Raw genomic sequence first — 13,174 nt, forward strand, 5'->3', positions numbered from 1 at the left:
CATTTTCTTAGCCTCTTCATTAATATTCAAATTTTGCATCACTTAAATTATTTTGCAACTACAAATCATATCTTGATTAATTTTATCAACATTCCTCACATGAGATTAGCAACTAATTTTAGTCATTTACCAATTTTTATTCACCTTGTTTTAAGAAATACAAAGATTTATTTTTACTTAGAAAATTCTAACTATTTTAGTAATCTACCAACATTGTTCCTTACCAAAGTATTTGTTGTTAATATTTATTAGACAACCGATTTTTGCCTATATTTCTCATATTAAGTTACCAAACACTATTCCTTACTGACTAATTGCTTTTTCTGTTTTCAAAAGTAGAAATGTTTATTTATACTTTCATAATGACCGACTAGTTTTAATAATTTATCAACATCTTTTATGGTGTATGGACGTGTTGAAGTGACTAAATTATAAGTAATTTTATTCAGTTGCTAGGGTGAACATGACCACACTTTTGAAGAAGAAATTCATTTAATTACGTAACTTCATTTATTTATTTTTTTACTTTGGAAGCAAAAAAAATTGCTCTAGATGTAATTTTGGAGCCACTTGAAAAAGTAAAATTTAGAAGTTAAAATCAGAAGTAGAAGTATAAAAATCAACTTCTACTCAGAAGAAAAAGTAAAAAAAATCTTGTTCTAATCAGAAGTTGATTTCTAAAGCAAAATTGTTGCCATGGGCGCCCTCTCTTTCTATTGAAAAATTCCTACATCAATTCATACCACCAAAAGTACTGACTATTTCCCGACCGACAAAAAAAAAAAAAAAAGTACTGACTATTTTCAATAATCTGCCAGCACTGCTTTGGGACTACCAACATGTTAAGGTACAAACTTATATATGAAATTACCAAGTAACATTTGCCACCTCCCAACTTCTTATCTTGCTTGATTTTGAAAGGTATCAATATTTAGTTTTATTTTCAAAATTACTACTACTGTAATCATCAACGAATCATTTGTTTTTGTGGCCTATTAACGTGTTAAAGTTATTCATTTTTATACGAAATTACCAGCCTTTATTTTGATTGTTGCCGTCACCTTAAGTTAACATAACGCTTTTAGTAACTTACCAACTTTCTTTTTATCAGCATTTATTTTGTGAATTGCTGACATGTTGAAGTTACTAGATTTTATACATACTTACTAACTTTGATGTAACTGATTTCTTCACAACAAGTCACCAAATAATTTCACTTACTTACCAACACGGAACGCTAGCAATCTGCGGTAGGTTACGGACTCATGTTTTTTTACGAACAATGCCATTTAGGGTTAAAACATATGCTTCAATGTTTCTAAAATGTGGAAATAATACACAAGTGTCAAATAAACGGTTGTGGGTGCAAATTTGAGGTTTACCCTTATTCATTGTACACATGCTACTTTGTATTCATTTATAATTGCAAGTTGACAGTTAGAATTTTATTTTCAATGCGTTCTGATTGATTAAATGACATACCAAAGTCAATTTGTTTCCTTAGACAACGCTATTAACTTGAAAGGCAAGGTGAACCTTGACTCCAACACAGACCAGGCCAAAAAAGACTGGTCACTCGACTTGCAAAACCCAAGGCTAGACTGCACTCGAGCTTCATTGAGCTTTTGCATTTTTAAGCCAAAGATTGACTCCAAGTTCAACTCCAAGATAAATGATAATATTTCATTAAGCCCAAGTTCGGCATGAATTATCGTAGATACTGAAAATAATTTCTGTTAACTAAATTTTCTAAGTGATATAACTAATTATTATTTTGGAAAAGGTTTTCCAAATATTGAGTTTTTAGGAAAACATGTAAGTTTGTTTAGCGAAAAATGAATGATTTGGAGAATATTTTCCTAAAAATGATTGCTTATATCACTTACAAAAATCAATGAACAAAAAAAATAATATTTTCACCGTCCGTGAATATATTTAGACATAAATTGTCGCTAATGATAATTTCATTGACAAATTATTTCTAGCGATATAAGTCGTTATTTTTAGGAAAATATTTTTTAGGTCATTCATTTTTCACCGACCAAACGCATACCCTTGAACAAAAGCGTAAACGTAAGTACAGTACGTGAAAAGCTAACTAATTTGCTATGCTCACACGCCACATGAATCAAGCACAGTCAAGGTCAAGCTTGAACTTAAGCTCCACTTAATGAGTTTCGACACAGAAGTTTTCAACTTGACCAAATTCGAAGCCCCATCATATTTGGTTAAAACAGAGGATTAGTGTAGAATCAGGGCTTAATCTTTTCCGCCATTGGTCGATGTTTTAAAAGGGTGCAATCAACCCTAATTAAGCTCACCGGTACCGCGGTAATAGACTTTCCATGCTGGAAATTACACATGGCTCTCATGTTTGTGGCCATGTGGGCCTTAAAAAAACTGGGTTAGGTAGGAGCCGTAGGATTTCCGGCATCGAAAAACCAGTTATGGCTAGTCTAGGACTTGACCGCAATAAGATGTTAAGGACACAATTGACTAATGGTCAAAATGAGAAGTTCTGGTTCGGCACGTTCAAATAGCCTATGACCAAAATACTCCTCTGCTTTTATAGCCTAGTTAGCTAAAAATAATCCCACTTTAGGTATAGTCCCATTTTGCCCAATTTTTTTTATTAAGTTAACAAAAAAAACTTAAACATTCGGTCTCGCCCAAATCTACTCCGAACTTTTCTCTTTCTAAAAAAAAAAACCAAAATTTAAGTCCTATTTCAAATCTAATCCATACTTTTTTGTCTAAGAGAAAAATATATTTCTACTCTAATTCCAAATCCGCCCTCATGAGCACTTTGTTCAAGCATCACCATTGGTTGTCTCTAATTTTCATATCATAGAATGATTTCATTTTGAAGATAATTTTCCATGTCATCGTGTCAATATAGATTTCTTATCGACGTGAAAATGTTTTGTCAAAGTTGGGGCTTGACCGTGGGGTAAGGTTCCTTAAATGAAAAGGAGAATAAATAAAGCGGATCCAAATATAATAGATTGAAAGTTGAAATTATTTTCAGACAACAAAATTCGAGGAAGATTTGGAACCGAACCTAGAGTTCGGGGTTTTTCGTAAGAAAACAATAGTTCGGGATAGATTTGAGATTTGACCTAAAATTTAGGCTTTTTATGACACAAAAAGAAGTTTGTGGTAGAATTAATCCGAACTAATACTAAACATAAATTTTGTAGTTTTTAAGGGAATTAGGCCCTACTACTCTAATTTAACTCCTGTAAACCTCACCAAAAGTCAAAAGGACTCCCAATCCAAGAAAAATCAATCATTCTACATGTGGATTGTGAATCATGGAAGAGAGACTACACTGTAATTCTTCATCCCAGTGTAGATACTTAAACTGTCTACTTGCGAGGTGTCTAGGTGGAAAATAAATCGCAAATCATCACCATTCCCTATAGAAAGGCGTATGAGAATCACTTACATGGAAATTTTGTCTCGACCTGGGATGCATGAATTGAATCAATCATAACTATTGAATAAAACTACATCTCATGAGCCCCACAAAATCCAAGCTCCCCACACAACATGAGTCCCAGGAAATCCAAAGGCTCCGATTGCGCTTGGGCCATAATCGTGTGTAAACAAAACTCTCCAAATATCTACACCATCCACGTAAAATGAAACTAGCATCCACGACATATAATCCCCTAGAGTCATCTGATTTATTTAAAAGGACTCTTTACTGCAAAATTCTTGTGAGTTCTTTCGGTTCTTAACCTAGTTTTTGGGAAATCATCTAAGTAGCACCGACACCGACATACGACACGGGACACAACACGTCGATATGACATTTTTAAAAAATAGAGATTTCCGATACGTTAGGGACACGTTATATATTAAATATGTTTTTATATATGCATGATATGTTATTATTTTTATAATTTTTTTTTATAAAATGGAGAATTTGCAAAAAGCATTCTTATGATATAAAGAAAGCTCATACCGTAGATACTTTCATAATTTGATCCAATCAGCCTATAAAAATAAATAAATAATGAACTAAAAAGAAAAAAATTTCTTAATCGCATCTCGCATGCTTCTCCTCCTCCTTCTCTCTTTACTTTTTTTTGAAAAAATATCTGACACACGCCTCAGCCCCCTCTCTCTCCTCTCTGTCTCCCCCTCTAGGGGTGAGCAAACCGGACCGGACCGGCACGGACCGGCTCGGGACTAGACCGAACCGAGTGGGTTGGTCTGGTCCTTGAGGGGGGCGGTGTGGTCCCCGGTCCCAATAAATGGGACCGATGACCGGGCGGTCCGGTCCTCGGTTCTAGGTGGATGGGACCGGCCCGCACCGCTCGAATCGGACAACTTATAATATATATAATTATTTATATATATATATATATATATATACAATTAAAAAAAATGAAGCTTTCATTTGTTTTCAATGTTCATTTCTCGAGCCATTTCTATTGTTAGGCTATACATTCTTGAAACTCGGACAGCCCCTCAATATTATGAATGCGGTATATCCTATTTATTATGGTCTTTTCCAGTGCATTGTGTGGTGAATGTACGCTGGCATGTTCTTTCTAGAAAAACATGATTCAATCGGTTCATTTAATAAAGTGATAGCAATTTCTTACTGTTCATACGTTTCGGTTGTTCATTTCAATGAGTAATCATGTATTTTGTTTCTATACATTGCTTGGATGTGGAATTCATTTAGTGAACAACATCACTATTAGTATGTCTTCGCCAGCTAAGTTTTTTCAATTCTGTCATTTATATATCTCTATTGTGTTAGCGGTTAGACCAATGTCATTGTTAAACCTACCATTATGTGAAAACACACCTTCATTATGAAGGTGAGCAAACCGGACCAACATGTTTTTTTATTCAACTCGGGGTATAGATTGTAATTTAAGATGCAATCGAATCATATTGTATTTCAAGGGTTAGATTTTAACGGTCTCACTGGGCCGGGACGGGGACCGGACCGGACCGCCGGTCCCAGTCCGATCCGATGACGGTCCGGTCCTTGGTCCCTAAAATTTGGGGACCGAGACTACTAATTCGGTCCCCGGTTCCATATTGGAACCGGACCGGCCCGGACTATGCACACCCCTATCCCCCTCTTCTCTCTCTTTGCTTTTTGAAAAAAATCACCAAAAGAACATCTCACATGTTTCATCTCTCCTCTCCGTTGCCCCCATCCTCCTTTCTGCTTCTTGAAAAAATCTCACACCTCTCTGTCACTCCTCTGTGTCTCGCGAAGCCAACCCCGACGTCGACCACAATGGTTTTTGCTGCTCATCTCTCCTTTGATGCTGTCTCGCTCTGTCCTCCTACTCGTTTGCTCTCTGCTCCGTCGCACACGAAAGCCGTTCTCTGCTCGAACGCTTACCGCGCGTCGCCGGCTCCCTCCATCATTCCTCTCATGGCCCGAGACGCTCTTTGCCCCCTCCCCCACCGATCTCCGCCCTTCGGATCTGCCTTTCCCATCCTCCTTCACGACTCGCGTGTCCCCAAAGTGTCGCCGGCGTTGACTACGTGTCGGAACATGTCAGACGCGTGTCCGACACCGACACGCCCGAGGGGTTTGGCGTGTTGGTGCTTCATAGGCAATCACCCGTCACACTAGAGCGGCGTTGAGTGAGAAAGTCCGTCCCCCCCGCCCCCCCCCCCGGGGCAAAACTAATACATCGGGACTACGCCTGAATAAGTCTTTCGGATGACAAATGTGGTAGCTAGCTTTATTGATGGCTCCGAAAAAACTGACCATGGTTGGGACCCGGGGCCTGCGCTTTTTTTTTTCCTTCCTCGAGGTGATTTTGAGAATCAACCAATCCACAAATCTGTAAACCTCCCTGTCGCCCAAATGGGGATGGCACATCAAAGCCAAATTCAATCATCGGAAAGGGGGCTTACTTTTCCCGAGTCATCCCGTTTCAATTTAGCTATGCTAATGGAACACAAAAAGTTTTCAAATGACATAGACCCCCAAGAGATGAACAAGAAACGAAAAATTCGACATCTCATGAGATTAAACTAGTTTGATAACTTTAAACATAACTAATCTAAATAATTCAATTTAGTCAAATATATTGAATCTTAGATATAACAACCAAAGACAGCAAGCACAACTGTGATCTTTGGCTTTTTATCTCAACTTTAATAACGAAAACTGCAACATAATGCATCTCAATGGAGTGTTGGCAGCTTAAACTCATTTTTATTTCAACACTGCTCTTTCTGCAGTATATAGAACAGGCACAAAAAACTTCGATCATTCGGAAGTATCAATTGCCCACAACAGGCATATCAGGAAGGAAATAGCAAGTAGAATGATTTTTCAACTATAAGAAACTAAAAGAGAATTTCTGTACCCTTTATCACAAACTCCTTTGCTAGCCCCTCGCTCTTCTGTGAGAATAAGCTTTAAAAAGGATAGTTTATCGGTTCAGGTTGCAGGGCCTTCTGCACAAGCTCGGTCTGTTCCTTAACATGCACCTGATAGAATCCGGTGGCTGTGGCAGCAGATGGAGCACGGCCGGCGTATTTGATATCCTCAAAAGTTCCTCGGCCCAGTGCTCTCATGGTAGTGCTGAGACGGGGTGCAATATAGCTGTAAGCACCCATGTTCATAGGCTCTTCCTGGCACCAGACTATTTCCGCATCTGAAGAGAAAAATGACAGGCTAATCAATCATCTGGATCTTGGTTTACAAGCCAGAGAAAGGGTTACTGTCAACCAAGCAATCCTTCAGAGGTGATGGTGGCATTATGAATTTACTGCGGAATTGACAGCTTCTGGAAACAAATCACAAGTCCCCTTGATTACTACGTAGTCCATCAAAAAAGAGGACTCTCAAATATGCAGTGTCCAGAGCTGATAATATGATAGAACCCTATCACCAAAATACCTAAGAAAGGGCCAGGGGCGGCATCCGGGTACCCACAGCTCCAATCTCTCGCTAAACAAATTTCATTTTTTGTTTTTGCTAGAAACTGAACAAAAATTTTGCTCCTGCTGCTAAAAAATTCTACATTAGCTCCACCATCAATTCGCTTGATTTATGTGTCCACTCTCAGTTGGGATGCATATATGTGACATCCGCAAGAATGTGATAGGATAGGTGCAAGTCCCAGGCATTTAATGAGTACATGAAGTAATGTGGTGAAGCAACAAAGTTTAGAGTAAGCTAAAGCTTATCAATGAGCAGATATTAAAATACTTATAATGCATAGAGAAATTTCCTCACATTCCAAGGGCATATATACTTTAGCGCTAGTTGCACTGCAATTAACAAGTTAAGAAAACATACTCGGATATCGCTTCAACTCTCGTTGGACAAGATCATAGGGGAAGGGACACAGCTGTTCCACCCTACAGATTGCAACGTCCTTTCCACCAACCTTTTTACGCTCCTCATCCAGCTCATAGTAAACCTGCAGTCCAATAATTCACATAACATTTGACTAAAATGTCTTTGGCAAATAGACCAATGCCATCTAGCTCATCCTTTTACCAGTCGTGACACATACTGAAACAACATATCAGATAATACACTGATTTATGAAAAGCAAAAACGGGGGATACCTTTCCAGAGCAAAGAACCAGTCTTCTAATGCCCTCCTCAAGATCTGAGTGATCATTTTGGTCCTTAATGAGGCGCTTGAATCTAGTGCCCTGTTTGTCAAAACCTGGATGTCCTTGTACATCATCGAACTCAGACAAATTTGATTTGCAATCCTTGTGCCGAAGCAAGTTCTTAGGAGCCATTACAATGAGAGGTTTACGGAATTCTCTGTGAATCTACAGTAATTGAGCATAGTTTCAGATACTGCTGAATGGTAATTTGAGCAAAAATAGAAATATGAAACGCCTAGCTGCACAGACCTGTCTCCGCAAGACATGGAAGTAATTAGCAGGAGTTGTGGTGTTCACGACCTGCCAATTGCATTCCTGTATCTGCTTTCGGAGAGTTGGCTCCATCTCAGGTATCACATACGGGTTGTCATCACTCATCTGTAATTAAGTTCATAACCACACATTAACCAAAGAAACATACAAAAAAGAGCACATATTCTACAGGTGCGAGGGCGTGTGTGTGTGCACACAGAGAAAGCAAGATCTGAACAATTCTTGCTCTTTCAACCACAAGAATGAGCAGAAAGTAGATCTTGAGCCTTTGAGCAGCAAGAAATATATTACGCTAATTCAAAAATTAAGTTTTTCATATGAATACCTGAAGAAACCGCTCCAAACGTGCACTTGAATGTTCAGGGCCCTGGCCATCATAACCATGAGGAAGCAGCACGACAAGCCCAGTTTGTCGTAACCACTTAGACTCCCCACTACTCAAAAACTGGTCAAAAATTACTTGAGCTCCATTGGAAAAGTCACCAAATTGAGCTTCCCATAGTACTAGGGAATTCGGATTTTCCATAGAGTAGCCCAATTCAAAACCAAGAACACCAAACTCTGAGAGCGAGCTGTTGACAAGAGAGTGATAAAAGGAAAAAAAGGTCAGACAGCAGCCTAAACAATTTTAATTAGAAAGCTGCTTACGTCTCATATGTTTCTGCAGAGGATTAAGCTGAAAGGAAAAAGAAGTTTATCTTGGTGGACCAGTGTTTGGTGTTCATTAACCTAAACAGGAATTGATGAACAAATAGCTAAAACACACTTGAACACATATTTTCAGAATGACATACAGTGACCAAAAATCATATCTAAAAACTTAAAGCACTACCTAAATCCACGGAACAAGCAATCTTCAGGTACAGCCTGAAACAGAGGCATCATCTAGACGACTAAATGAAGCAGCTATCCCCAACAAGCTGCAAATGAAGCTTCTCCTACTCGTACTTATTAGCAAAAGTTCATCCTCCAGATTAAGTACATGTACATAGAGTGGGAGCTGCATTGTGTCAATTAAAGGAAACCTCTGATATTCAAGGAGCTTCTCCTTGTTTTTCTTCATCAGGGAGAATGCATAAATGGCTCCAAAAGGTTTATGAAAACATACTCTGTATTAAGGACAGTTCATGAAACAAGGACTAAGAAGCCAATATAGTAGTCCAAGAAAGAATTGTTAACTCTAGAGAGTGAACTACCAGCAGTTCATACCTGTTACTAACTGTAAACATTTCCTCATTTTGATTCATCATAAGATGGTCAAGAGGGCAGTACTGCTCCCCAGTTTCCTGATCATGAAGTACTGAATGTCGATGACTAAAGGTTCCTCTCTCGACATCCTGACCGCTCAACCTAACATGGTTACCTTCTATGACTAGTGTGGCAAAAGCAAGTGCTTCTGCCACTGCCCAATCAATACCTTCCCCAGTTTCAATCATCTGGGCTCGTTGTTCATAGACCTTCTTCACTGCTCTGTGGGGCTTAAAGCTTTCAGGAAGAGTTGTAATTGCTTTGCCAACATTTTTCAGAATCTCTGGCTTCACACTGAACAACAGCAGAAAAGTTTTAGTACAGTAAGTCGGCAAACAAAACCATTTTGCGTATCTATGTAGTGCGAAAACCATACCCAGTATTCCGGACACGAGAAAGCTGTTCAGGTGATTTAAACCCAGACCAGTGAGATGAAAGCCAGTCCCTCCTTTTGGGGACATAATCTTTGCTGGCGAGGAATTCTTCATTGAGTATTGTGTTAACCTTGCTTTGTATCTTCCCAATGTCCTCTTTGGTAACCTGCCCAGACTCCAAGAGTTTCTTCTGGTAAATCTCAAGAGCTGAAGGATGATTTCGGATAACCTGAAATGAACAAAAGTCGCAAAAATAATTTTACAAACCTGAACCAGACTGAGAGAACCAATCAACTTGGTGGCAGAGAAAAACCATTTACTCAGGTATATACAGATTTCACTGAACTTCAAAGAATCAAAAGGCAAGTGATGCTCAATAATAGAAAATAATCCAAACTCTTCTCATGAGATGCAGACCTTATACATTTTGGGCTGAGTGAAAGATGGTTCATCAATCTCATTGTGTCCAAACCGACGATAACACACTAAATCAACCACGACATCTGAATGAAAATTCTGTCGCCACTCTGCTGCAAGCTCACAGACATGAACAACAGCTTCCATATCATCACCGTTCACATGAAAAATGGGGGCATCCAATGCCTTAGCAACATCAGTACAGTACTGAGATGATCGACCAGCCCTCGGATCAGTAGTAAAGGCAACTTGGTTGTTCACGACTATATGTATTGTCCCACCAGTAGTATAATTTGGAAGGGCGCTAAGATGTAGAGTCTCATACACCACACCCTGTCCAGCAAAGCTACCATCACCATGAATCAGAATACCCATATTCTTTGTTCTCTCCACATCATTCGAGAAATACTGCTTCGCCCTAGTTTTCCCAACCACTACTGGGTCCACAGCTTCCAGGTGACTTGGATTTGCCACCAATGACAAATGTATTCTTTTTCCACCCCGAGTTGGCCTATCATAGGAAGTACCCAGGTGGTACTTCACATCACCAGTACCTGTGTAAAGCCCGACTTCATCCACCGGTTTTGTACCACCACTGAATTCACTAAATATTTGTCGGAGTGGTTTTCGAACAACATTCCCGAGAACATTTAATCTACCTCTGTGAGGCATTCCAATAACGATGCTCTCAACCCCAAGATCTGCTGACCTATCAAACATTTCCTTCATCCCAGGAATCAGAGTTTCACCACCTTCAAGACCAAACCGTTTGGCTGTTGTCCACTTGGTGGCCAAGAAGTTTTCGAATTGTGTGCTCCATATAAGCCTATCAAGAATAACTTCACGCCGTTGGCGATTGTACTGCATAGGTGTTGGTGTTTCAATCTTATCTCTCAACCAGTTACATTTTTCGCGGTCAGCAATGTGCATATACTCATATCCGATGCTCCCACAGTAAGCCTGCTCAAGCCTGGTTAAAATGGATCTCAGTGTTTGGACTGGTCGGTTCTCAGACAAGAAACCAGCCATCCTCCACACCCCTATGAAAAATTCTCTGTCTAGATCAGCTTCACTGAACCCATAAAGAGCAGGGTCCAAATCATCGGGAATTTCTCTTTCCTCCAAACCCAGAGGATCCAATTTGGCTCTCATATGTCCATTCACTTGGTAAGCCCTCACAAGTAACAACAGACGCATGCTCTCCTGGATTGTCTGCCCAGAAATGCCGGGAGATGTCGCCGCTTGACCAACAAAGTTTCTAAAAAAATTGTCCCATGATTCATCAACACTATTTGGGTCAGCCTCCCACGCCCTTTGAAGCTCTTCTAAGTAAACGCTACTTGTCCCATCCAAGAAGCTATCAGTAAGCCTTGAGAGTGGAACAGGGCGAGGGACAGGAGCAGCTTGTGCTTTTGGTCTAAAAGCTGTAGCATGGAAACATCGCTCTTGTGACGGAAGAATTCGTGATCTAGTCACATAGGATCCACTTTGAGAAAGAGCTCTCCTGACAACAAGCTTTGCTGCACTGGAACTTGCCCTAAACCACACCATTGTTATCTGAGCAACTGACTAGGAAACCAGAGATGGCAACCCCCAAGCTCAAAATACAATCATCTGCTTCAACTGAAAAGAATACATGAAGATAGTAAGTATGTAAACCATAGGACAGAGATCGACGATCGTAGTGAGGCAGGTTAGGAATCCCAACATAAAGAGGAGATACTATCCATGGCAATCAGACCAGATTCAAATCAATAGAAAATTAGATAGATAGACAAGCATAACAAGTTTAAGATGCCAAAACAATGTAAATGGTGAAAAGATATCTAAAGCCACGAAGGTGGATTTATGACATCTAAGCAATGAGAAAGTAATTGCACTTCTATAGTGGAACAATTGGACCATAAGCTCAAAACTGTAACGTCCCCTGGACAGTAGACAGTGAGTAAACCCGCTTAGAAAGGTACACAATTAGAGATAATAACAAGTTCACAAAATCTCTACAATCGCAAAGTAATGAAGAGATAAAACCCTATGCCTATCTGATATCTAAGCAATGAGAAAGTAATTGCACTACTCTAGAGGAACAACTGGACCATAAGCTCAAGACTTTAACGTCCCCTGGACAGTAGACAATGACTAAAACCGCTCAAAAAGGTACACAATTAGAGAGAATAACAAGTCCATAGAAAAGTAGAATTGATATACGAACCAAGAAGAAAATCGGCATTCATGGCAGGTCATTGGAACAAGAACTGTTGTTAGACAGTTTATGTCCAGTAAAATTTACAAGATGTTGAACTTCCAACGTTGCTTTAGTTTCATTCAAAATATTTGAAGACTTTCACAGGACACCATTTAAAGAAACACATTTTTCACCAGGACATTTTTTAAACATGAAGCATAGTCATGTACCATTTCTTACAAAGTTCCAAGAATGACGAATGACTCAAGCAAGCAAGCAAGCGAACGATGACCAATCACGGCAGTTAGACTTGCTCTATCACCGAAGATCTGCCAGGTTCCATATGGTCTGATGGCGAGAACAAATCACGGAACCGGAAGATTGCAAAAACTTTGCAAAACTACAAAGAAAATTCTTTTCAAGTCTCCTACTGATCAAACCTAAGGCTTCAAACAACTAAAGCATTAAGTAAAACCAAGCTAAATGGAATGGTATCCTTCTCACGCAATGATCTGCACCTCCGAGGCCACGATCACATAAAATGACAGACTAGCAGCCCGGCTTCATCCGAGAAGAACCCGACCCACAGATATGTACTGCAGCAGCTCAAATTCCGACATGGCAACGACATAACTCATCAAGAAACACAGAAAGAATCCCAGTAACTCAATCGAACATGAAGCAAAGAAGCTCACAAACAGTTAGAAAATAAAAAAAAAAAACAGCAGGGAAAGCGAAACCAAATTGTTACTTCGAGCAGCGACAAAAACACCCGAATGATTCATGGGTCCATGACCAGGTCAGACCCGACAAAGTCGCGAAAACAGAAAAATATTCCCAGGAAATCGGCAACGAGCGACGATGTCAGGAAGAGCACGCAATGAAGTTCCGTACCGAGAATCCGAGAGGAAGCGAACGGCTGGATCAACACGAAAACCCTAGAAGCTGCTCTTGTGCGGCGCCCTCTTCCTTCCTCCCCACTTCTTCTGAGTATCGGCTTCGATTTTCTTCTTGCGAGTTCTGCGTCCCACATTCTTCGCTTTCCGCATTCGCG

The 13,174-nt window shown here is 39.7% G+C and overlaps 1 protein-coding gene across 1 annotated transcript; it reads right to left on the minus strand.

The window, feature by feature from the left end:
- Positions 1 to 6,130: 6,130 nt before the first annotated feature.
- On the minus strand, positions 6,131 to 13,174 carry LOC115750634 (2-oxoglutarate dehydrogenase, mitochondrial-like). The gene is made up of 9 exons (XM_030688127.2): positions 13,015 to 13,174; positions 9,936 to 11,558; positions 9,521 to 9,747; positions 9,106 to 9,438; positions 8,222 to 8,468; positions 7,873 to 8,001; positions 7,573 to 7,788; positions 7,298 to 7,421; positions 6,131 to 6,650 (listed from the first exon to the last, which is right to left on the minus strand). The coding sequence occupies exons 2-9, from the start codon at positions 11,484 to 11,486 to the stop codon at positions 6,412 to 6,414; spliced, it is 3,066 nt and encodes a 1,021-aa protein (XP_030543987.1). The 5' UTR covers positions 11,487 to 11,558; positions 13,015 to 13,174; the 3' UTR covers positions 6,131 to 6,411.

This window comes from Rhodamnia argentea, chromosome 5, assembly GCF_020921035.1.
Source record: "Rhodamnia argentea isolate NSW1041297 chromosome 5, ASM2092103v1, whole genome shotgun sequence".
Classification (NCBI taxonomy): Eukaryota; Viridiplantae; Streptophyta; class Magnoliopsida; order Myrtales; family Myrtaceae; genus Rhodamnia; species Rhodamnia argentea.